This window comes from Puma concolor, chromosome C1 (assembly GCF_028749965.1).
Source record: "Puma concolor isolate L17-30 chromosome C1, mPumCon1.1.hap2, whole genome shotgun sequence".
NCBI classification, from domain to species: Eukaryota; Metazoa; Chordata; class Mammalia; order Carnivora; family Felidae; genus Puma; species Puma concolor.
This window is the reverse complement of record NC_141674.1, coordinates 44,042,269-44,067,598: the sequence shown is the minus strand read 5'-3', so window position 1 is coordinate 44,067,598 and position 25,330 is coordinate 44,042,269. Positions and strand designations below refer to the sequence as shown.

The 25,330-nt window shown below is 54.5% G+C and overlaps 1 protein-coding gene across 6 annotated transcripts in view; it reads left to right on the top strand.

Annotated features, from left to right (window-relative positions):
* Positions 1 to 25,330, top strand: part of SSBP3 (single stranded DNA binding protein 3) — a 166,116-nt gene that overhangs the window by 120,291 nt on the left and 20,495 nt on the right. For 3 of the 6 annotated variants that reach the window (XM_086717051.1, XM_086717052.1, XM_086717055.1), the window contains 4 exons: positions 19,381 to 19,461; positions 20,377 to 20,436; positions 24,628 to 24,694; positions 24,785 to 24,861. In XM_086717051.1, the coding sequence (XP_086573177.1) occupies positions 19,381 to 19,461; positions 20,377 to 20,436; positions 24,628 to 24,694; positions 24,785 to 24,861 (285 nt within the window). The remainder of the gene's footprint in view (positions 1 to 19,380; positions 19,462 to 20,376; positions 20,437 to 24,627; positions 24,695 to 24,784; positions 24,862 to 25,330) is intronic. The other 3 variants (XM_086717053.1, XM_086717054.1, XM_086717056.1) reach the window with 1 other exon arrangement.

Genomic DNA, 25,330 nt, shown 5'->3' with positions numbered 1-25,330 from the left:
AGGCGGGCGGGGGGACAGCATTGAGCAGGGACCTGTGTGCCCCAGACTGTCCGTTGCTGGGGTGGCTCTGGCCGGCTTTGTTCTCCCCGCCCTCAGGTGAGGGCATCATGTTTAATCGGGCAGAGGAAGATGAAGCAGACGGGCACTTCCTGGTTGTGATGCTGAAGTACTCAGGCTAGGTCACTGCTGAGGGGAAAGGGTATCTCTCGGGAAGGCAGTGGTGACTGCCCATTTCCGGAGTAGGCCAGGACGCAATGCGAATATTAGCTATTGATTGCTGGCCCTGCCCCTTGCTCATCTTGCAGGCAGCCACTCTGATATTAGAAGGGAAATCGAGATGGTATCGGGTTTTATCTGCTGCCAACAATTTGCACTTCTTCCCCTGCTTTGCCCACGGTCTGGGCAGGCAGCTCTGATGCAGGGGGGCTTTGTCCCAAGGAGCCAGCCTGGGTTGGCTGATCCAGCTTTGACCAGATCCTGTCCCAAGGTGGCCAGCCCAGTTTTCAGATCAGGACTCTGCCCCTAGTTGGTGCTAAATATAGAAGCCCGTGGGGCCTCTGGGTAGGTGGGAGGGAGCAGCTGTCCACCCCTGTCCCAGCCCCTCCGAACACAGGGGGGCTTTTTTAGGTTGCCAGGCTGCAAGGCTACTCCAGGGGTCAGAAGGCTTGGCCATCCACATACTAGGTTCCATCTGTTTGCTTTTTCTTATTTGGTGTTGAGGTTTCTCAGGTGGACGGTGCGCTGGTCCTGTGGCATGAGGTGTCTATGGTAGCAAGTTCAGGGCTGGCAGAGAGGTGGTCTGGGACCCAACCTGACCATACCTCACAGTATTGGGGACTGTTTTGGTTTTCTTCGGGTTATGGAAGAACTTACCAAGGGTGTTCTGGTTCTGTGCTTTTCTTGTAAAAAGACGGCCTTGATCTTGGTATCGCGAGCGGCTGGCATGCGCTAGGGACCCGGGAGATGTTTGAACTGAGTTTATTTCTGTTGCTCATGTTACCAGCAGTGGAGCCCAGCCAGCCCTAAAGGTCTGGATCCTCATTCTGACCAGGCTTGGAGTGTCCAGAGGTGGTATTCTACAGTGGGGAAGGATACAAAGGACTGTTGTCTCAGGACACCTGTTCTGGTCCCCCACTTGTCCACATACTTGCTGAGTGACGTTGGGCGAGGTGCTCCCCGTCTCTGGGCCCCAGTTTCGTCACTAGTAGATGAAGCTGGGTGGACCAGATGGTCTCTGAGGGCCTTTCCAACTTGGATTTTCTGCTTTGGATCCAGATGGATTTTACATAATCAAGCAGTGGCATTTTTTTTTTTTTTTTCCATGCAGCTTAAGTCAGTTGGTCTTCACATCTGGCAGACTCGGCTTGGTTTGGCCAGGCCTGCTGGTCTGGGTGGGCCCCCAGCTCCTTGGCCCTAAGGTGGTTCTAAGGGAGGTACCGTCCAATGAGGATTTCTAGGTCCAGAGCTGGGGAGTTGCAGGAGGGCAGGGGTCATGAAGACGGGAGCATTGAGTACAGGCTGTTTTTGTTCTTGTTTTGTTTTAAATTCCAGTGATTGTTTTCAGTTATGTAGTGTTTTTAGACATCCAGCTTACTTTCATTTTGATCGTAGCCTTTCTGCAGAGGGGGCAGGGCTAATTGGGAAAGTGAGACTCGGAAAGGTGAATGACTTCCCCAGAGTTCTCAGCTGTGGGCTACAATCAGGGTCTAAACCTGGGCTTGCTGCTTCCAGATCCTGGTGTTCTTCCATGGCAGTCAGATACATGTCTGATTGCCTACAGGAAGAAGAGGCAATAGAGACCAAGGAAAAGGAGGGAGATGATGGAGGGAGAAAGAGAAACTCTAGCCATCTTGTCTCAAAAGCAGGCAGTGTTTCTATTCAGACAGCGGCTCTGACTGGTTAGTGGTGTCTTGCTAGAACACGGTGCTGGGAATGATGCAGAAGCCACGTCCAGGCTCAGCAGATACCGACTGGCAATGTCTGCCATGAACATGGGGATGTAAGTGGTAGTACATGACCCGTGTATTTGCCATCCGTGATCTAGTCCAGGCTTCACTTCATAGATACAGGATGGAGGCTCAGAGGCAGGCGGGACTGTGGTTAGCGATAGTGGTCAGCCACCTCTGAGGGCAGGGGGCTGGACTCTAGGCCAGAACTGACCAGTCATAGTCTGCCCCCAGAAGCACCCAACCTACCAGAGAGACTGACAGGTAAACCCATGCCCTATAGCAAGAAATGGAGAGACCAGCCTGCTCAAGAGCTTCCTGGAGGCAGTACGGTCTGGGACGGTGTGTAGAGTGAGGTGGATGATAGGTAGGTGCTCACTAGGAGAGGGGGACTGGAGGGTTTTCTGGCAGTGTTTGATGGACCTTTTTAGGGACTGTGGGCTCCATCTGGGGGTAGTGGGAGCCACTGGAGCAACCCTGGTCTGGATAATACCTTGGCCAGGTCTGTGTTCTAGAACAGTTAACTCTCTACTGCTCTGTCAGCTCTGTAGGGGCAGGAACTTGGGGGTTGACCACATTAATGATGGAGACTGGTATTGCAGAGACCCAACAGAGGTCAAAGGGCTAAAGACCGAGCCTTCTCCGGACAAGACAGTCCTGGGGGAGCCAGTTCCCTTTGCCAGAAGCACAGCCTGTTCTGTTCTGAGCATCCCCAGATACTTTCCATTGTAGTGGGGGCACAGTAGGGGTTGACATGTTCCCCCCCCCCACCCCACCCCACCCCATTCTAAGGAGTTCTTAATTCCTGCCAGCTGAGTCCACTCACCTCTGAGGTCTACCTCCAGAGAACCCTCCCCATCAGTTGTGGGTGGGGGTAGGGGAGGAGAAGGAGCATATCATGTGTATAGCTCAGAAGCCTAAGAAATGATCCAAAAATAAGAGGAAGAAACAGATACACGTGACCTTGGACCTTTCCTGTTGAGACTATAGGAGCGCTTCTCTCCTCATTTCCTGCAGAAGTAGCTGGGGTTTCTCTGGGAGAGAAGCAGCCTCAGGAGGGCTCTGACAAGTGACTCCAAGTATCTGAAGTTTAGCCATATAGAAGATTCTCAGACCTGGGGCACCTGGCTGGCTCAGTTGGAAGAGCATGCAACTCTTGATCTCGAGGTTCTGAGTTCGAGTCCCACATTGGATGTAGAGATTACTTAAATGAATAAATCTTAGAACAAGAAGAAGATGCTCAGATCTGCCTCTGCAACGCTTTAGCCCTTAGATCTCAGGTCCTTCAGAGGAAAGAAGAGGGAGGCCAATTTGAATCTTTGTGTGGAAGATCGTTCTACCACCTGCCAATTTAACAAAGTAGTGAGCTCCTTGGCACTGGTGGTAACCAAGTAGAGACTCAGTGCTCAGTAGAGAGCCCTGGGGACTGAACGCCTTGGGCTGGGCTGGTGTGTTTCCAGGGAGGATCAAAGCCCAGTAAATGAGAGCAGGCTGGCAGCAGGAGCTCAGGCAGTTCCCAAGAGCTGGGCCGAGTGCTGTCCATTTCCTGCCTTCCTCTCCGGCGGGAAGCAGGCGGCAGCACAGTGAGCTGACATTCCTTGCCAGAAAGCTGCAGCAGCAGGAAAGACCTCTCTGCTGACTAGGGCCAGGGCGGGACTAGGGGAGGCTTGGAAAGAAAGAAACCACCCTGTTTGTGTGGTTTTCAAAGCTTGCTGCACAGGAGGGCTCGATGGGTGGGGGTTTAGATCGCCATTTGATGGATGGTGAATCTGAGGCCGGGACCTAAACCATGTAAGTCTTGGCAGACTTGCTGATCATCCTTTAGCCCATTGGCCAGACGTGGTCTCTAAGGGCACAGTGACCTCGCAGTCACCCACCCTTGGTGAGCATTGCAGACCTGCCCTCAAGGGGCTCGCAGTCTGGTGGAGGCAGGGAGTGATTACACTGAGGCTTCAGTGCCCCGAGGGCAGGTGAAGGAGCAGCTGGCCTAGCCTGGGGTCCATCTGGGAAATTTCCCCTGAGGGGCTGACATAGGAGGCCTGAGCAGGAGGCAGTTGCCAGTGAGGGGGTGGGGCAGTGTGCCAGGACAGGAGTATGAAAGGGCAAGTTTGGAAAGGCAGGAGACCGGGATAGACGCTCAAAGGACTGTAACTTAAAGACAGAGGAGCCATGGAAGATTCCTAAGAAGGGGAGTGGCCCGGTTCCAGGAAGACCCCTCAGTGGCCTGGAGGGGCTGTGCTTGTGGCAAGCTGGCCATTGTGGAAGTGTGGAGTCCAGGCAGTGGTCCCCTGGGGGTTGGCCAGGGCCTGGGCTGGAGTGGTGACTGAGTGCAGTGCCGAGCACCTCCCTGGCCTGAACCAACAGCCCCTTGGATATGGGCGTGGGGAGGAAGCAGAGCTGGGAGGATGCCGCGGGTCCTGGCCTACCTTGGCCTGAGGTAGCGAGAGGCTGTCAGCCAGCCGCCTCCTATCAGACCCTTCACTTTAGAAGGCAGGGGCCCCACACATGGTCCTGTGGCTGCCCCTTTGCCCCTTGAGGCTCCCAGCCAGTGTTTTCAGGTCCTAAAATGGAACTTTCTTGACCCCCTCTTGTAGTTGTCGGTAGAAGGCTCTCTAGATGAGAAAAGTGGTCCCCTTATGCGATTCCATTTGACCCTTTGAGGTAGGCCTGACAGCTGACAGCATTCCCACTCTGGATGAAGAAACCAAGGCTCACGTTGGCCAGAGTTGCTCAGGGAAGACAGGCCTGGACCAGGTGGTAGGCTGTATAGAGTTTTGAATGAGCACTCAGTCCACTGGGGAGCAAATCCCCTCCCTTTCTGGACCCCATTCTCTGGCCTCGGCCCTTGCCACGTCTGCATTGCTGTGGGCCAGAGGGGGTCTGATAGATGCGCTGGTCTGTGGGAGAGGAGGACGGAGATGCTGTGTCAGGGGTGAGTGCACCAGTTCCTGCCGGGGACAGAAGCACCCCCTCCGCCCTGCCCCTCACCCTGTTGTCTGCCTCCAGACTGACAGAAGGCAGGGTCACTCCCGCTGAGAAGGATTAGAGAGGAGGCGGGGCACCCCAACTGCTGGGCCCTGAGCTGCTCCCACCCCAGCCCCACCTGTTCCAAGCCAACTTGGTGCGCTGTGCAGCAAGAGCACCACTCCTCTGATTCCTGTGAAGAAGCTAGAAGCTAGCTTTAAGCCTGAAGACCCCTGCCCTGGCTGTTGGACGCCCTGATTTGAGTCCGACCGTGTTGCCAAACGGCTGTGTGTCCTTGGGGAACCATCCTCCCCTCTCTGGGCCATACGTGCTTTAGAGGACTTCATAAACCCCTGGCCGCTCAGAAACTCTGTCACCTGGGCTGTCCCCTTCTCCCCACTGTGGACCCACACACAGGCCTCCCTGCATAATTGCCTGGCCTGGGTGGAAAGGCCAGGGCAGGAGAGGAGGAAAAAAACCTTTTCTTGCCAACACCACCTCCACAAAGGTCAGGCTGTGCTCCCGCCCCGCCCGGCAGCCAGCTTGGTGCCTAACGTCTGCCCGGCGGCAGATGACCGCGCCGGGGCTCCTAGCAACCGCGGACAAAAGGTTACTCCTGACGTGCCAGGCTGCCGGCCCCCTCGCCCTCCCTTCGGAAAGGGAAAACAAAGTTGCGGCCTTGACTGGCGCGTGTGCTTCTGTGCACGCGGGCGGGCATGTTTGTGTCTGCACACTCGAGCCGCCTCTCCGCCCCTCCGAAAAACGTGAACTCCGCATGTCGCGCCGTAACTCTCGCTGATGAAATGGAAAGTTGAACATAAATCAATGTCTGCCGCCCTGTTAGCTATGCATCAGCAGTCAGTGCCTGGGAGATTTGCTCAGTAACAAAGCACCCAGCCGCTCCGCAGGTCTCGACCGCCCCCTAACGCGGAGCCGGCCCCACGCCGCCGGGGAGCTCAGCTGCTGGCTGCCTCTGCCTCCCCACCAGGGACCGCCCCCAGCCCCAGGTCTCTGCTCCCTTTCTGGGGAGAGGAGGGGGAGCGTCTTCCGGAAGGACCCTTGGACCTAGGAGACCCGGGCTAGTTCTTGCTGCTGCTCCTTACGCTCCCCCCAGGAGACCCCAGCGTGTCCCCTCCCTCTGGGCCTCTCCTGAGTTGTAAGCCTGCTCGCATCTCTGACTTTTGTGGATCCCATCCTCAAGGATTGGTGTTCCAGTAGCCTCCTTCACCTCTCGTGTATTCAGAAGCTTGGGCTGGTTTATCCTTTTTCGCCTTTCTGCCTGGGTTTTTACTTTGGGTTTCTTTTAGAACTGGATTTCTCCCTCCTGGGTTTGAGAGCTGCCGTGCCATGTTGTCCCCTGTCCCAGCACCAGGGTTGCGTCTGTTCCCTCCCTCCCCCTGTCTGTCACCCCTGCCAAGATCCTCCCGCCTGTCATGGGGGTGGAGGAGCCCCCTGTGTTTCTGTTTTGTTTCTTCATAGTTGGCTGAGGGTCTAGACCCTCCCGTGTTTCTGCTTCCACCTTCCTCCTGTGCAAATCGTGCTGAGGTTTTTTCCCTTAAAAAAAAAAAAAAAAAAAAAAAAAAGGTCAAATTCCTCAGCCCTTGTAGCAGAAAAGGTCGGAGGAAGAGAATTCCAGTGGAATCCTATAATAACACGCCTTGGCATTATGTGGCTCAGGATAGACCCCCCCTGAATGAGATCATACCACTCTGAAAGGAAACTGCCCAATGGGGAGTCTGGGCTGGGCCAGCGGGCTGGACTGGAGTCTGAGGACTTTCTCCCATCTCCCTGAGTGTTCCAAGAGCCGGGATATAGCAGGAGATCCACAGTGTGGGTTTTGAGTTCATGTCCTGTTTTCTGCGTAAATGAACTCCGCAGCCGACCTCTCGCAGACAAGTGCCCTCCCCCAGATGAAGGCCTTGGGATAAACAAAACCCCTGGGCCAGGCCCACCTGTCATTCAGCAAGCCCCCTATCTCTTGCTAATACCAAATGGTGGCGTCACACTTGGTAAGAGTATGGTTAGGAAGCCGCAGCTTTTCCATGAAGTGTCAGCATCACAGTGTGCAGTGGCTGTGACCAGGGGCTTTGGAACAAGACAGCCCCCTGTCACTTCCTGACCACGTCTTCTGGGGAGCTTACCTGACCTCTCCGGGCACTGGTGTCCTCAGCTGTGCTGAGGAGCAGTCATTCAGCAAATCACAAGGCCTCCTTTTTGGAGCTCTGGTAAGGATTGGCTATGCGGAGAAATGTGTCCGTGTTCAGTGATGGTTTCTCACTGCCATTGAAACATTACCCATTGGCTTTAGGATCTGGCTTGATCAGTAGTCAGAAGCCTAGCACCTGGGCCCCTGGAAGTTCATCTGTCACCCCTCCCTCACCCTCTCTGAAGGTGTTCCATCCTTCCTGGAGGCCCTGAGGTCACGCAGACTGGGTTGCCTTGAGAAAGTCCGCTAACCTGTCTGAACCTCATTGCTTCGTCTGCCAGTTGGGGGTGAAGATAGCCCCAGACTCTCGGGCACTTGTGAGGATGGCGTGAAATGAACCTGTGGAGCCCTGCCTGGTGCCTGGTGTGGGTAAATACTCAGGAATCTTCCTTGTGGATATGTGTAGGTCTGTCCTGGGGCTGTTCTTTTCTCAGAGGTAAGGGTCAGGGTAGGGCTAGGGCCACCGTGAGTGTTCTTCCAAGAAGGGAGTGTTAGGGGCTCAGCACAGCCTTGGGGGCAATGATGTGTGGGAGAGGCTCTGGGTGTTTTCGAGATGGATTGGCTTTTTAGTACTTAACCCTTCAGTTAGACTGACGTACCTGTTACCTACTAAGCACCAGGCCCTGCTTGGCCCTTTAATGTGCTACCTTACTTAGTTCTGCCCACCTGGCCTAACTCTTTGTTCCCTGGTCTACCCGCTGGGAGTTTACAAGGGAGGTAGAGGCAAGGAAGCAGGTTGTATGTTCAGGAGCTTCTGATTCTGTTCCTGCCAGGCTCAGCAATATGGACTCCTTTTACTGTGAGTTAATGTCAGCTCTCCCGCCCGGGAGGCTGGGTCTTTGCCGGTTATCCTGAGTTCTGTTACTAGTGGACCTCACCTGGGTAAATTTGAGTTTCAGCTCCCCGCCGATAAAACAGGAACAGCTTCCACCCGCTTTACCAGCTATGCGTTTGGAAATGTGGCCGGAATGAAAGGCAGATCAGAAATCCGCACAAGGCCTCCTTCCTGGGGGCTGGCATTCAATCATCTGTTCCTTCAGTACACATTGAGTGACAGGTTTCTGCCTGGCCCTGCAGAACCCGACTACAGATGTTCATAGTATGGGGCTGACCCCAGCCTGGGCTAACTGCAGGCCAGTGGGCGGCTCTCCTTCAGCAAGTGCACTTCCTGTCTATGGTGTCCTTACACTGAGGAAATCAAGTCCAGGTTCTGGGTATGCCATTCACAGTTCTTTGTGATCTGACCCCTGCTACCTTCACACCATTATTAGACCAGCTGTTGGTCCCCAGGGCAAGGGCCAGAGCTATTGCTCTCAGACACGACTTTGTCCCTCCAGCATGTCTGTGTGGCCTCTTCTACAGACTGCAGAATCCTCCCCTCCCCTTGTTGCATGAAGGCTCTTCAATTTTGGGTCATTTCATTCAAGAAGACTTTGACAGAGTCTTGCCCTGTCCTTGTCCCAAGGTCAAAAAAGATATGCCCAAAATGTGGATCTAATTAAGTGCCTCTTCCTCAGAATAATTATAGCATCTGTCCCAGGAAGCTTACTCTGAAGTTGTGGAAAAGGCGCTAAGTGTTTGGAGACTTGCAGTTTGTTCTGGGGCAATGGCTTTACCTTTCTCGGTCTCCATCTGCCCATCTGTGATACACACCAATGTTAGAAGGGGCGGACGTGGGAGGTGTGCTGGAAAGCAGAAGAAATAAGGGACCACTTCAGGGGCCACACGACTTCTGCAGAGTATGCTGAAGAGCTCTCAATATCAGGCAGAGTGCGTGAGGGTCATGCCTCTAGCCTGAAACTGTTAGAACACAAGGAGGCCGCTCCCTGGGTTTGGGGTAATAAGAAAGCTTAGTCAAAGAAAGAGGGGAGCTCCTGAAGTATTCCTGGAGGTGGGGAAGATCCTGACAGCTTTTTGTTACCAGCAGCCTCCCTTTGGTGAGGGCCAGTTGCTGGCACCAGACTAAGTACTTGACTCTCCGTATCTCAGTCCTGCAGCTCTCTGGGAGGAGGTGGGGTGTCCCATTTTTACAGGTGAGGTTAAGCAAGTAGTGGAGTGGGGGAGACTACAGACGGTGCTCCTGGCCCATGAATCTGGGGTTCTTCCAACAGCGCTTAGCCCCCTCCCTCCCCAGCTGCCCCTGTGCTTTTGCTGAGGTGAGCCAGTTGCATAACCCACTGCTCGGGTGACCGCGGGCAGGCTTCCTAAACCCATTTCTCCCCAGAGTCCTGGTTCTTTCCCTTGCCCCATCTGTTGCTTCTCCTTGGCTGAGGAAGGAAGATGAAATCTTGGGCCATTCCCCAAGCTGTTCCCTTCCCTCCCAGTCATCCAGGGAGCTGCAAACCAAAGGGAGAACCTTGGCCAACTTCTTTTTCCTCTTGTGGTCAGTGGACGATAGGGGTTGAATTCTGGCATTCTGGATTTGTGCCTTCCAGAGCCCTGTGTCTCCTCTTCCTAGTTGGATATGATGAAATCTTTACTTTTTGGATTGTCTGTCAGGGCGTGAAGGGGTAGGAGAGGAAGGCTGTATCCATGCATGTGTCTGGAGAGCTTAAAGTAGAGCAGGAATTCTCCGGGTGGATGAGGCAGTGCCTTTTTAATATGCACCTCGCCTTCAGTGTGCCGTTGTGATTAACAGCAGAGCCTGAGCGCTGGTGAGAGGCGGTGTGGAGGCTGGCGGGCAGGAGTAGGATGTGTCTCTGCAGCACTATCCATTCTCAGAGCAAAAGGCAATCTTTTGATGGGGTGGCGGGGGGGGGGGGGGCGGGGATTTTGTTCTCTTGGCAAGGTAGGTGTTCCTAGGGATTGGTGTGGTTCTGGATCCTGAGTCAGTCTCTTACCCATTTACGCAGAGAGTCGGTCTCTACGGCAGTGAGTATATGTCAGGGAGGGAGAGGTTTGCTGTCTGGATCCTGACCAGAAACCCACATGGCTGGGACTGGGTATTGGAAGCCTTCCCCTGGGCCCCAGCTCCTTTGCCAGCACTAAAGATGGCTAGCTGTTCAGGACTGGAGTATGGCTTAGTGGGAGAGCAGGTGCATACTCCATGTGTGGTCAGAGAGAGATGGGAATCAGCACCCCAGACAGCTATGGACTTGGTGTCCCGAGAAGTCTTAATTTCTAAGTTGAGAGACACCATAGAAACATCTCTGGAAAGGAAAGGAAAGGGTGTATAATTTCCAACACTTAGGCACGAGCTGCTAAAGGTTAATGACCCCACTTCTCAGCCTGGAGCACCCAGCCCCAGGTCTCCCCATCTTGTGCCTAAGGCCCTCTAGCACCGTGCCCACACGACCTGTAGAGCACAGGTGCCAGTCTCTCAGCCCAGAAGCCCCTCTGTGCCTTTTCTGCCAGAGGACACCTGATCATCTTTCCAGGTCTTGCCTAAATGTGATTATTCTGTAATTGCTGCCCTCTTGCTCTCTAGCGTGCCTGGTACCTTGTCTCTGTTGGGGTGCTGCTGTGGTAATAGTTAAACTCTGGTCTCTCCAACAGCCTGGGACTCTTTTGGGGAGGCCTGAAGTACTGTTCAAGCGTCTCTGGTGCTTAGTGCCTCCTTGGCCCAGGGTGCTGGAACCCAGTGGCTGGATCATTGCCAAGGTGGACTGGGTTTTGCACATATGTTCTGGGTATCATTGCTTTTCCCTGTGTCCCTATAAAGGGTGCCTGGTTATATGGACACAGGCACATACAAAGAATCTCTAGCAGGGAGACCGCAAACGTTTAGCAGCCGGAGGCAAAGTCACCTCTCTTAAACCTACCCCATCCCAACCATAGCCATTCAAGGTAGAGCCCTTCCTCGAGATGACCCTAGAGAACTTCACGGCCCAGGAGAGAGTCAAACAGTGTGGACCTGCTGAAAGAAGTCAGGGCTGGAATGGAGCCCCCAGGATGAACTGTGCTGGCGTTCGAGGGATGAATTTGTTCCCCAGCATTGTGGCGAGAAGGAAACTGGGGAGATGATCAGCAAGGAGGTACTCTAGGACCAGCCAGCTGGATGTGAATGCTGATTAATTGTGTTATAATGATGAAAGATCAAGAAAACCAGGGCTCAGAGATTGGCCACGTGGCATTTTGATGGGAGAACCAGAACTTGGGTTCACTGACCCGTGGTCTAGTGCTCATTCTGTTCATCCTCAGTGGGAAAAACTGTGGCTGTGATAAATAATACTGTATTGTCATTGGACTTCACTTTCCTTACTGTAAATGGGGTTGATTTTTGCTTCACTTATTTTATTAGAGAAATATAAGGTTAAAAAATTAGAAAGTAGATACAGTACTATTTTATTTCACCTTGAGAATTTCAAAAAGACCCCAGTTTTTTCCCTCTTCAGCCTTGAAAACCATTACTTATCGCAGGGGTCAGCAAGCATTTTCTCTGAAGGACCAGACAGTACATCTTTTAGGCTCTGTGGGCCATCTGGTCTCTGTCACAACTCTGCCATCGAAGCATGACAGCAGCTCTGGACAGTAGACAAGTGGGCATGGCTGCGTTCCGATAAAACTTTATTTACACAAACAGGCAGCAGGCCCTATTTGGCCCCGAGCCATAGTTTGCCAGCGCCTACTCTAGCTGAACATGGTGGCCATGCTCTTGGGGTCCTGGCACTCCAGCCTCCGCTTTGGGCATGCAGCGTGGTGCAGGGCACCCAGCCTGGACCTGGGACCAGTGAGATGGGGCTCAGTCTTCCTGTCTATGCATAGGGCTGGGGGAAGAGCCTGGTGGGGGGCAGTATGTGCCGGAACTCTGCGTTAGGTCGTGGAACCGCCTCTACTTTCATTTGCCACGTTTCCTCCTTTTGTTTTGAAAACCGTCGCCTGCTGATTCTGCGTCTCTGTCTCTGTGAGGCAAGCGTGTGTGCCTCATGCCTCTTGAGAAGAACATACGCTGAGCACCTCCTGTGAGCGTCTTGGCACCAGATTCACAAGTGTGCGGACCTCTCGCCCTTGCTGTCTGCCCGGCACTGTCTCGGTTCCTCGGAAAGGAGGGGGAGAAGGGGAGGTCAGCTGGGGCCTTTGCTCAAACAGAAATCAATGAGTCTTCCGCTGATCTCTGCACAGAATGGACCTCGGTGGCCGTGTAGATTGCTGATGGTATGCAGAGGTGACCCCAAGGGGGAAACGCTGTGTACTGTCTTGCTCCTTCTGACTGGTAACTTCCCCACCATCCTGGGAAGATGGGCTGTTGTCACTCGACCTCTCTGGCAAAACCCATTCTCCTTGTCAGGTGCCCATGGAGAGTCACGACTGTTACAGGCTCATCTCCTAGGTGGCCGTGGCCAGCAGCCCCTGACTTGGAGCTCTCCTGGGGTCATGCCATTGGGTATGGCCCAGCTCAGCCCCCGGAGGACCTGCTGTGTGTGTCCCAGGCTTGCGTCTCAGGCTCGTGTTGGGTGGGCGTACGGATGGCCCAGGCTTCCTCCGCCCTCGTAGAGTTGGTAATTTCAGCTCCAACTCTGGCCTATACCTCCCACATACACACACATAGAGAAGCCCTGGAGAGGACAGATAGAAGCAAGGATAGGAAAGCCACTGTGTGAGCCATTGCCAACTTTGTTCCCATGGGTCAAGATAAAGAAATAACTTTTCCTCCAGTGAGGCGCATGTTAAAAGGGGGGGGTGGTTAAAGCTCTCCCTCCTTCACCTAGCCAGGTGGTCAACTTTGCGCTCCAGGGACCAGGCAGACCGCGTTGACGGATGTCGGGTGTCAGTGGCACTCGGGCACACCTTGGCCCTCTCCCCAGAATGGGCTAACAGCGTTTTCCGTCAGCATTTGTGTCCAGGGAGCAAATTGGATTGTCTGCCGCATGCCTTTTACCATGTGTATAATTAATGTAATTTTATATTCACTCAATTAAAGTGACACACCCAACAGGCAGATTACACAGGCCCCTAGTAATGCCGGTCGTCTGTCTCTGCTGCCAGTAGATGAAACCCATCCCCTCAGCCTTGCCAACCCAGGGGCCAGTGGCCCCATGAGTCAGGGAAGGTGTGCAGTGTTTTGTCTCTGAGCCACCTAAAACGTCAAGTCCCCTTCCCCAAAGGCCTTCTGTTGAGACAGAAAGCAAATTTAGCCAGTGGTAACCACGTAGCATTATTCTGCAGCTTGCAGGGTACTTGTATGGCTTCGGTATGAGGAACGTGTCACCTGAAACCCTCCCCCTTACAGATGAGCAGCCCAGGGCTCAGGGATACGAGGCACGGCTCCAGCCCGAGTGCCCTGGGCTCTGGGGGCCGACACTCTGGCCACTGGCCACAGCCCGGCTTCATTCGCGCTCTCTCCCAGGCTCCCCTCTGCACCCAGAAAGCCTGGGGCTAAGTCTCAGCTCTGTTTCTCAGCAGGTCCACGATTGCTAGACAGGGAAAGGCAGCTTTGCAGAGTGTGAGGTGGCACTGGGTGAAGGAGCGGTGAGTTTTGGAGACATTAAAGTTAGCACATGGTTTTTATTACTTTTTTCCTTTAAAGACATCAGTGCAGTGTTTGTTTGCTTATTTGCCTTTTAATTTTAAAGAGCTATCCTCTCTTACCTGCAAGAGTCTTTAGCTCAGAGGGCCAATTTGGTCACCCTCTTGGTACTAACTTTTCCTCCTGGTTCCTTGAACTCAAAGGTGTTAGTGATACCCCCCGCCCCCCCCGGGGGGCTGGCTGGCTGTGGGGTCCGCCTGCTGGCCCAGCCTCGCTGCCCCGTTTGGGCCTTGCCCAGGATGTCCACGTGGGGTGGCTTGTGCAGCCTACGCGGTGTCTGCAGAAAAGACAGGGTCTGAAGAGGATGGAGCCGTGTTTCGGGGGTGCACCTTGACAGGGCTGAGGAGGGTGCTCCCGGCAGAGAGGGTCTAGCTTGCACTTTCCCCGGACACGGGCAGCGAGTGGCCACCGGAGCATGTGGCGCGGGACCACAGAAGACTGAGGACCTTGTGCATGCCTGGTGCTGTCCGCTGCACCACCCCACTGCAATTCCCCTTGTCGTCCTCGTGAGGAAACTGGACTCACAGCGTGCCCTGCGGGGGCTGGGATCAGATGCCAGGTCCATGCAACCTGAAGCTTTCCTCCATCATGCAACAAGCCCTTCGATCTCTCGTGGATGACTTCAGGTGAAGTCCAGGGACTCCACCCGGAAGTGACCGGGAGGCATAGGTGGCTCCTGCTGATGCTTCTGAAATGCCTTTCTGCAGAGACCATGGGTCGGCTGTGCTGTGGGAATGTTCTGCTCCCCACGACGTCCGTGATGGCAAAGGCTCTTCCACGGAACTGGCGGCATCCAGAGTTTAAGTGAAATGGCCCAGCGTTTGCTTCGATCACACCTGCGGCAGAGCCTCCCCACGCCCTCCCCGCAGTGGCTCTTAGAGGCTGCTGTGCGTACCACCACCCAACGCTGGCATTGCAGGAAGAATGAAAAGGAAGTGCAAGAGTTCTGTATCTCCGGTCAGAGATCCCGGGAACGTGTGAGACACAGTGGCAAGTCCATTAATAGGGTCTGGGGCAGGATGAAGGCCCAGGCAGGAAGTGGGTACATTTGCCGCTTCCTTTTCCCAGATTCAGTTGCAGGGTTTCCCGAGTTGGGGTCTCTCCCAGGTGCAGGCCTCCTTGCTGTCCCCCCATGGTAGGGGCAGAGCACTTCAGTGGAAAGAGCTCTGACCAGTCAGGGGGTCCCAGTTCTCATACCAGCTGCCTGTTGGCCCACGTTCTACGGCCACTCTGAGCCTCAGTTTACTTGCCCCCTTCTCTTGGAGCCCAAGGCATTTTAACTGACACTCGAGCCCATTTGTCACTATGTCCTCATAACTTCTTGCCAACTAGCGTGGGAGCTTCTAGGGCCACATGAGTCTGATGCATCTCCGTGACCCACCCCCAGGAAATGGGGCTGGCCGGACGCCTGAGGTCAGCATCCAGAATATGTGTGTGTGGGTGAACGTGACTGCATGCGCCGACACATCCTTTAGCCTCGAGGATTTGTTCTTCCCTGGTCTTTGTGCTCCACGTGCGACACGGAGGCACCACTTCCGAGCTCCTTAGGATGGTGGGCAAGCTCAGACCCCCTGGAGCTCTGGAATCAGACTCTGCTGCTGTTTCCACTGCTGAACAGCTTTGCAAGTGGCTTCACCCTTTTGAGGTGTAAGTGGAGCCACTGATGGCCTTTCCTGTGAGGGGTCCAGGGTTACCTGAACTAATACAGGTGAAGGCCAGCTCCCCCACGTGGCCTTGTGTGGCTTCGATTATTCCCATTTCACCGATGAGAGAAGTGCAGTCAGTGGCAGAGTCATGATTTGAACCGGGTTCTTTCAAACCCTGTTTGTTTACCTCCAGTGGACAGGAACATGATCACTGTGAAGAGAGCCCTGGGCTGGGGTTAGGAGATGTGGATTAGCCACCAGCGTGGTCTTGGGCAGGTCCTGCGTCTGTGCTGGACCTCTCTTTTCTCCCCTGTAAATGTAGGACGTTGGAAGAAGTGTTGATCTGTCAGGGCCACCCAACAAACAAGTGACTGCCAGCAGGTGCGGTTCTCACCAAGTTTCCAGTGGGACCCCCCCCGCCCCAACTCCAGTTTAGCCCAGTACTTTGTGCACCTCAGATGTCTGCTCCTACCGCCTGGCTCTGTGGCATGCTGGGCAAGGGGGTTAGGCACTTCCCGAGACAGAAAGCCTCCAAGGCCTAAGTAGAGCTGCACTCGGAGGCTCTTTCTGGCTAAACAGGCTTCCAGACACCCCTGTTTTCGGTTCTTCTAAAGCTTTCAGCAAGTAGAGGCCAGGAAGGCCCCTGGAGCCGTCCTACGTGGGAAAACTCATCAGTATTATCAGCGTAATGACTCCCTCCCACCTTGATCCTTTCCACCTGCCTGCCAGATCTGTTCAGAATTTGGGGAAGAGAAAAGCCAACATCTCAACAAAGATCAAGATCCTTTTTTTGGTCTGCCTTCTCTGTAGCCTTTTGACCAAGTGAGTAATGAGCTGAAAAGACCATAAGGTCCATTTTCTCTATACCTATCTGTTAGTCTCTTTTTGAGCATGCAGGATGCCAGAGAAACACCTTTTATTGGCCCACTAAACCAAAAGGCAGCAAATTCCGTACCTCCTTGTGGAGATGGGAACACGTCTGTCGTCCTCTTAACAGAAGCAAACATTTCAAACGCAGGACCTGTTCTCTGCTCCTAAGAACGTGCCAAGTGTGCACGGTCCCTCCCTGTGCCGTTACATGCCGTCTTGAGGACAGAGTCCAGACGCAGATGTAGTGGCAGACAGCTGCAGGCCGAGTGGAGGTAGCAGAGACACGGAGGATGGAGCTTTGGGTAGACATAGCGGACCACTGGGAATTGGTAGACTTCTGGCTCCATGGAAGAAAAGCTTTCTGGCTCGTAGAGCTCCCAGTAGTGCTGGGGGCCATGCAGTGCTGGGAAATACACAAGCAGAGCCTGGGCAACACCCCCCTGGGGTGGGAGAGGAGCCCCGTGCCCTGGGGACGTGAACGCTGAGCATCTGTGTCCGTCTTGAGATCATGGTGGGGTTTTCTGTTTGGGTAACTGGCTGGCCTGGTGTGAGGGTTCTCTTGTCCTCAGTATTCCAGAGCCTGGCTCCAGGTCACAGGGGAGACTTCTGAGATGCTGCTCCCTCCCTAGCTTAACAGCCTACTACTCCCCGCCTCTCCCCGCTGGCCAGAGAAGTTGCTGGGGCCTCACTGACCAGCCACGTTCCCGGCTCTTAATACTCACTGGCCGTTTGTCTTGAGGCACCTGCTTTGAGGCAAACCTATGCCACATCTGCTCATTCAGGGACCAATCACCAGAGTCCATCCAGAAGCTTCTGAGGGAGGTAGGGAGGTGAAGCACACATACCAGCCTGCCCTGTGAACCTCTGGGGGCCCAAGCAGCCATAATCCATGGCCAAGAGATGGCTTAGAATGGCCCTCCAAGACCCAGTTTCAAGAATTGGCCCTCAGCAAGGACTGCCATCGATTGAGGCCCCCTGTGGGTGTCACACACTCTTCGGTGCTTTGCATACATTTTCGGCAACCTGTCATTGAGTCAGCCTGCTTGCCTCCCCTGGCTAACGGGGGCACAGGTGTGGGGGACCTGCCCAGAGACACACTGCTCTCTCTCAAGGACTGTATGTTACCCGTGAGGGCCATGAGGGTTGGAGGGAGGAGGCGCTCCCTTCTTGCCAAGAGCTGGGAAAAGAGCTGGGCCTTTTGCCCCCTCTTGGCAACTGGACCTCACCCTTGAACCCTTCTCTTCCGTTCTTTTTATTTTTCTTTTTTTGGGGGGTTGGCTTTGAATTCTCTTATTTTGTTTACATTGCACCCAAGTTTCATGGTACAAAAGACTTGCAGGTGCAAATATGTCCCGCCTTCATTAACTTCCCCTCCCTTTTTAATTTATGTGATTTCAATTTTCCTTCCCTGTACTGTTAATTAGGGGACCCTCTAATCAGTGCCATTATCACAGTGGTATTCATGTTTAGGAAAGCCGCTAAACAAATGCTTGCAAAATTGCTAAATGGCTAATTAATGTCTGTTAATTAAGAAAATTGCTCATGGTAACAAACCATGCCGTTGCTGGCAGCCGCTAGAAAGACACACACTTGTTGAAATTAGTAGCGTGGCAGGTAGGGGAACATCTGCTCCGCGGAGCTCTTCGGAAGTGAGCAGCCCCTCGCTTGGCCAGGAAACTCCAGGCCTGTCCTCGGTGGCGCCCCCGGGTTCCTGTATGCCTCCTGCAGTCTTTTTCTGCACACCTCTTCTCTGCGTCCCCTGGCCCTGCTGGCTGGTACCAGCCCCTCCACCCCTCCCCAGCCCCAGCCTGGTTTCCTGAGCAGGTGGGAGGCTGGGCAGCCTGGCTTTCAGGGAAGAGACTGTTGAAGAAAATCCTACCTGCATCTCAGAGATTCTCTCTCCCTCTCTTCTTTAATGTAAAGCCCCCCCCCCCCCCATTCCCCCTGCCGGTGTTGAATTTTTCTTAAAATATTCCGAGAGTATTGCGTGGAGAAGAGACAAGTAGGGTATGCTTCTCATCACCAGCACCGGAGTCCAGCTCTGAATGTTCTGAGCAGGCAGGAAGGAGCCTCCAAGATGAGTTTTTTGTGCTTTGTGACGGACCCGCAGGAGGAGATACATTGGACATTTATACACACGCGTGTGTATAAATGTAAAAAGCAGTTCGTGAAAAATACTTGACTTTGTATACACAGAGTTGTTCGATATTTTCTATTATTTTATCCTGTTCCAGATATTTAGAAAACAATGGTTGTAACCCACTAAATTGATTTCACCACTCACTAATGGGTTGCAGCCCACAGTTTGACCAACCCCGTGGCTTAAGTGAACTCATCTCTTCATCTCTTCTGGGGGGAGTCGAGGTCAGCATAGCCCAAGGCTTCCGGGGTCAGCTCGGAACCATAGGTGGCTCACTGCCCTCTAGACCGGAAAGCCCAGCCCCTCCACCCATCAGGGACTTCCAGCCCCATCCCGCTGCTCCTCTGCCCATGTCTGCTTCAGCTCAGGGCTGCAGTGGTCAGGGTGAGCCTTGGGCCCATCAGGCTTCACATCCTGGCTCTGCTACCTACCAGTTGTGTGGCTGTGGCCAAATCCCTTCGTCCCTTGAGACCCAGTTTTCTCGTTGGTAAAAAGAAGAATGAAAGCCCCGACCTCATGGGGCCATTTCCAAGTGAAGGTGAACTAACAGTGCCCTGGTCCGTCCTGTCGTTCCCTTGTCTGTTCGGGCTCTGACTCCTCTATCTATTCTCGTGCATCCATCAGGCCCCCTTCCCTCTGTAGACTGGCCTAGGAACCTGCACTCTGTCTCTGTGCCCCCCTTCCCCCCAGACCGGGAGCTCCCCCAGGGCCGGGCCTCACCGGTTCGTCCCCACTCCCTTGCACGCTTTGCAGAGGGGTCTGCTCGCTGCGCATCACTGCGCTCTCTGAGCCCGTCACAACCAGCGTATTTAACATGGCAAACTCCGCTCCATCCGTAGCCTGCGTCCGGGCCCCTGCTCCTGCGTGCTTTGACAAAGGAGCTGGGTTTTATCTTCCACCCCTGGAACACCCCCCCCCCCCCCCACCGTGAGTGTGTTCATCGGCTTCTCTCCCTCCCGCTCACCGCGTACACCGTGGGGCCTGCGACCTAAGCAGCCGCTCGCACCTCCCCGCCAACCAGAGCCCGCCGCCCGCACGCCCGCCGCCTGCCCTTCGTTTTGGTTTAATTTTTGTTCTTTTAAGCTTCTGCGCTTCTCCATGTGCTGTGATCTATAACCTGCCTCTGCTGTCTGGCCTCACAGGGTCCTCCGGGGTCACAGCCCTCGCCGCACGCACAGCCTCCACCTCACAATCCCAGCAGCATGATGGGACCCCACAGTCAGGTAAAAGCGCTGTGGCTCGCCCGCCCGCCGGGGGGCGCGGGGCACAAGGAGGACAGAGCCAGCAGAGGAAAAACAAAAATCAAAATGTGCTCTAGCCATTGCTTTCGAGTCTTGACTGACGAATGAAATTTTAAAAACAATAATAATAAAAAAATAAAAATCTCCCCCCCCTAAAAGATAGTCTTCATTCCTTGGACATCACACCCAGCTTGGATATGAAACCAAAAGAAAATCTATTTCTGTGACCTTGTCAGCGGCCTTTGCGTTTTTGTTTTTTCCTCTCTCACTTTTGGTTTGGTTTTTGAGTTTGGTTAACCATTTGTTTGTAACCGAAGCTGCATCCCTAGCCTTTTCTGTGTGCACTCTCGCTGCTGAGAAAGCTTTCCTCCTGCCCATTGCCCTGCACAAGTTAGGGAGCCCGCTGTCCCCTGACCGTTCTCATTGTGTTCCCCCGCCTTAAATCCTCGCTCCCCTTCCCCACCCCCTTTGTCAGTGGTTTCTGTGTGTGTGTGTGCGTGTGTGTGTGTCCAGCTTTGTCTGCACACCCTGGGAATTTTACGTATAAGTCCCTTTCTGATTTCATTTGCCCGTACCGAGAGCGGCGGTTTCCTCCTTTGCCCCGCACTGATGTACCTGCTCTTCCGCGTCCTGTGCAAAGCCCCAGCCACGCTATCCTGCCACCCAGAGTAGACCTCCGTGAGCGGATGCGGAGTCAGGAGGCACCTATGCCATGCACGTCGTTTGTTCCCTCTGCCCAAAGGAAGTTTTGCCCAGAGGGAAGAGGCCACCGGGGAGAAAGAGAGTTTAAAAGATCACTAGTTGTAACAAAACTGGACTTTGTGGAGTGGAGCGCATTTGTGTTTGGCCCTGTGCGGTAGTGCAGGCTGTCATTGAACTAATTCCCTGTAATTGCAGCCTTTTATGTCACCGCGATACGCAGGCGGCCCCAGGCCCCCGATCAGAATGGGAAACCAGGTACTGTATCTTTTCATGTTCTCTCTCCCCTCACTCAGCCACCCTTGACCTCAGCCGGACTTTGACCCAAATCAGAATTTGGGGGAAGGGTCGGGAGCTGGAGGCACAAGCTTCAATGCAGGAGGTAGCTTCCAAGCAGGTCCCCAGAGAGGGCCCTGTGTCCACTTTGTGTCCGTGATACAGCTCCCCACTCCCAGCACTTCATTTGCCTCTCCTGGTGGGCTTTGGGCAGCCGGTTCTGGAGCTCAGGGGGCAGCCCCAGAAGCAGCCATGTTTGGGAATGCAGGGTTTCAGCTATTCTAGAGAAGGTGGTAATGCCCCTGCCCCTCCCTTCCAGCCCCTTCTTGGAAAAGGGTCTTCCTCCTTAATGAAGTTAATTGACAACGTGCATTTTTTCCTGGAAGCTTTTGAGAATTGCCAAGGCTGGTAAATATAATCCTGCTATTAAGGGGAGAAATGGCCCGTAGGAATGCTTAGATCAGGAGCCCGGATGCAGCGGAGCAGGACATTTGTGAGGTTTTAAGCAATGTCTGCCTGTTTCCCAGACCCAACTCAAAACAAGAAAGGATTTGTTCGTGTAATTAGAAAAGTGGTCTGCTTATGGGAGGGCTTCTCAGCCTGGGGTTGTGTGCCTTATGCTGGGCCATTAGGGTTGGCAGTTCTAGGTGGTCTGGAGAAATCGGCCCCCGTGCCACCCTCCCTAGTTCAGCTCATCCAGGGGCGGGAGGGGAGCTGGAGAGGTAAAGATAAAATACCTTTTGAGGATTGACAGATTTAAAAGAAACTTAAAAGAAACATCAGTGGGATTTCCTTTCATGCCGAAATATTTTTACGTGTGACTCTTAGAGTGACCTTACAAATGCCCTTCAAAAGATTTGACCACATCACCAGCACATCCAGCCCCTACAGCCTTTGGAACTTGGGAGTTCAGTTACCCACTGGAGGGGCGCTATTTTTACTGTTACTCAAGGCTCTGCAAGAAAGCCCCTGAGTGCGGTGGTGGAGGCTGAGGAGAGATGCTTGTAATCAGGGGCCTCCAGTTTTAGGGCTGAATTGCTTATCAGGTTTCCAATTATTTTTTTCCCCTCCAAACATCTTTTGTTTCCTCTTTCTCTGACATGAAGGGGAGATGTAGACCGGAATTAGAGACCCAACTTTTTGAGCAAGGTGGGACACTTGGGTGTACCTCAGATGAGGAAACAGGTCAGAGTGAAGAAGTGACTTCCCAGAGTCTTCCAGTAAGCTGGGATTAAGTTGGTCTGCAGCTCCTAGCCCAGTGCTGTTTCCTCTGCACCTCGCCCAATTCATTTAGCTTTCAGGGGTGTAAAAGTGCTGCCCCGGTCACCAAGTGGGCCTCCTCTGCCATCATGTGCATGGGCCCGAGCAGCGCCGTACCGCCCCACCCCCACCCCCACCCCAGCACATCCAGAGGAGGCTCTCCTTGGCCAGAACTGGCCTCCGCCCCATGGAGAGAACAGATGCTTCCTTATCATAATTGTGGCCTTTCCTCCAGCAATTAAGGGACACGAGAGGAAACATGTATGTTTCTATTTATCAATTAAGCATGAGCAAGTACCCAAGAGAGCAAATGGAGGATAAATCCGTCATCTGCACCTCGCATTACAAACCAATTGTCCCAACCTTCCCGCCACCCCCCATCGGAAATCTACACTGATTTTCCGGTTTCCTGTGGGCTCAAGAAGGGTTTGCCCTCCGAGGGGGGACGTGCCCCTGTCACAGGTGTTGCACCTGGGTTTCGTGGAGAGTGCCTTGCTTGGGGCTGCAGGTTGAACAGGAGCCTCTGTGCCACCCCAGTGAGCCCTCCCCTGTGGCAGGTAGAGGAAGCAGAGGCAGCGGGACTTGGTCAGGTACATGTGACCTCCTACGTTAGGGCAATGAGAAGGGCACGCAAGGGGACAAGAAGCCAAGGATTGATGACCTGTCCTTACAAGCCCACTCTCCTAGCTGCCTTCCTGGCTACAGGTTCGGGGTTGTGTATAGAGAGAGCACTGGTGTTTTTCAAGCGAGAGCGGGTGGGTGGGTGGTGGTCATTGGGGTTCAGCTGGGCTTAGGAAGACTGAGATCGGATGTGTCAGGCAGCCCTCCCGTACATGTCCCAGAGGAGTCCCCGCTGGCGCGGTGGCCGACTGGGGCAGGCCAGCTGAGTGACCGTGCACACGCTGCTGGGATTTGTGTATTCCCCAGGCAGACACTTGCTTCCTGTCCCTGCCCCGCGGTGCTGTACGAGAGGCACTGGCCTACTTCTAGGAGCCCGGATGACAGCCCCGGAGCGGCACTTTCCCTAGCAGGCTCCGAGAGTGTGTGCTCAGCATGTGCTTACAGTCCCATATATGAGCTGTTACTTTTCTTCCTTCTTACATTTGAAGGCTTCGGCCTTCTTGTGTGAGACCCTTTTATTTCAGTCATTGCACATCACCCTTCTCTTGGAGAGGAGGCTAGACTGCCCTGTCCTCAGTTCAGGGTCCACCCCAGTGAGAGGAGGAGGAGGGAAATGACGCCCAGGCTCCCGCCGAGCCTCTGGGCAGCCCTGCTCTGCTCCTGAGTCCTGACACGGCAGGATCAGGGGAGCCCAAGGAGGAACTTCCTTTGAGAATTGCTGGTGTTGACACTGGGCTACCTGGTGAGGGAGCGATTGCCGGCCCCCATGGCTGCTCCATCAAGGTTAGGTGGGGGCATTCTATGACCTGGAGGGTGCCCCGTCTACCTCAGCATCCTGGGGTCCCCCAAACCAGAGAGCCTCAGAGGCAAGCAGGTCTCTGTCCTCTCAGAGTCCTGTAACTGGGGTCTAGAAATAGCCCAAACCCCAAAGTGGGGCAGACACAAAACCAGTCAAATGATTGAGAGCTTGGGAACCGGGGGAAAGGAAGTAGGGCTGGGAGAGAATGAGAGGTTGGAAGAGCTGAAATCCCAGGGGTAGAGAGACAGACAGTGGAGACAGCAGGCAATCCCAGGTTTGTATGGCCTCCCGCAAGCACCCCCACCCACTAGACAGACAGACACACACACACACACACACACCCCTTTCTGAAGCTTGGGAAAACAGCGAGAGCTTGCCCCTTTGTTTACCACCACCTCACCCACAACTGGTTTAGAGCTTGTTCTTGGGCCAAAGGCACCCAGTTCCCCACTCAGACATCCCCCGGCAGTGGTGAGGGCTGAGGCTGGAGGGGACAGGCGTTCCTATCCCAGATGCTAACCCAGAGAAGCATCGGCACGTGCAGATGGGAAAAGGTGGTCAGCGTTCACAGAGGCTTTCCTCTCAAAGGCAAGGGCCTGTGTTTAGTCCTGAGGCAGAGGCTTCTAGAAGCAGACTTTTCCTTCCAGCTCTGCTTCCCTTTTTATTTTTTTCCCAATTGCAGCTGAAATAACTCCGGTCCCAAGTAAATCACTTGTAACAGGTTTTCACAGCAAGCATGCCAAGCATTCGCTTGGGAAACCCGTGGCACCCTGTCCTCACCTTCTTAACAGTAATCACACCGGCACCTGCCACTTGCACCAGGCTTTGGGGAGCAGGCTCTCATTCAGCATCCTGCTCGCCCCTCTCTGGGAGGCCTCCTCTAGCCCCCCAGGGGTCGGAAGGGGACATTTCATATGCTGGGTAAAGACAGGGAGTTGGGAGCCTGAGTGCTCCTGCTGGCTCTGCTAGTTGATGACTGGGGGCAGTTGGGCCTGTGGACCTCAGTTTCCCCTTCCAAATCTCAAAGGCTGGCTCTGCCTTTGCTCCCTTCTTAGTGTTAGGATTTTTAGCTGGTGGCTCTCTCGGTCCCCACACTTTGGGGGAGGGGGTGGGTGAGTTACATCTCCATGGGGTGAAAGAAAGACAGGGTTTGGCTTAAACCATGGTGGCTGGGGTTCGGGAGGTGAGGATGGGAGGCATGTGGCCGTGGAGGGGTGTATGGCAGGCGGTGCAGCCAGGGTGAGGCTGAGCTCCGGCAGGAACACAGACACGTGGAGACAGCAGGGTGTGATGGTTCCTGTCCCACCCACGCTGCACCTTCTACTGACGCCAGCTCCAGCCACCTGCTGCTCCTGGAGATCCCCCCGCCCAGCCCCAGCCAGCAGGTCAGGGAGGCCGTGGGTAGCCCCAGACGGGCAGTGGAGAACTGGGGCAGGCTGGCACATCTCCCTCCATCCCCCAGCCGCTCAGCACGGGCCTCACATCTCTTTCAGCCTCCAGGAGGAGTTCCTGGGACCCAGCCACTGCTGCCCAATTCCATGGATCCCACCCGACAACAAGGTAGAGAGAGCCGGGCGGGGCGGCCCACGGCCTGGGGAATCTGTGCTGTCTGCCCCTGCCACCTCACGGTTTATCTCCTCTCTCGTGCAGGGCACCCCAACATGGGAGGATCAATGCAGAGAATGAACCCTCCCCGAGGCATGGGACCCATGGGGCCTGGCCCACAGGTAACCACCCGTCTGTCTGTCCATCTCCCTGGCCATCTGTGTGCACCCGCCTACTCTCCTCTTTCCACAGTCTGTCAGTCCTTCCACGTCCCTCAGCTCACAGGGGTGAGGGGAGAGGACATGGCCAGGTTCCCAGCTGCCCTCTCTGTCCACGGCTGGGCTGGCCCCATGCGCAGACAGGAGCAACCCCTCCTTGGCAGGCGGCAGGCCGAGTTGAGGGGCCCCCAGGGAGCTGCGGGAGAGGGGCAGCCGGGAGCCTTCTGGTTGGCAGATCCTCCCTTGGGGGAGGGAGTTGAGGAATTTGGAAGGTGGAGGGTCTGGTCCCCGAGCAGCGGTGTGGGTCCTCCGGGAATCCCAAAGCCCCCTACCCTGGGTAGGTGAACTTGAGCTAGCTCAGGGTCATGGTTGGTTATGACCCAGAAGTGGGACAAACGAGTGGCAGTCTTAGCTCTGCCTGCAACTCACCATT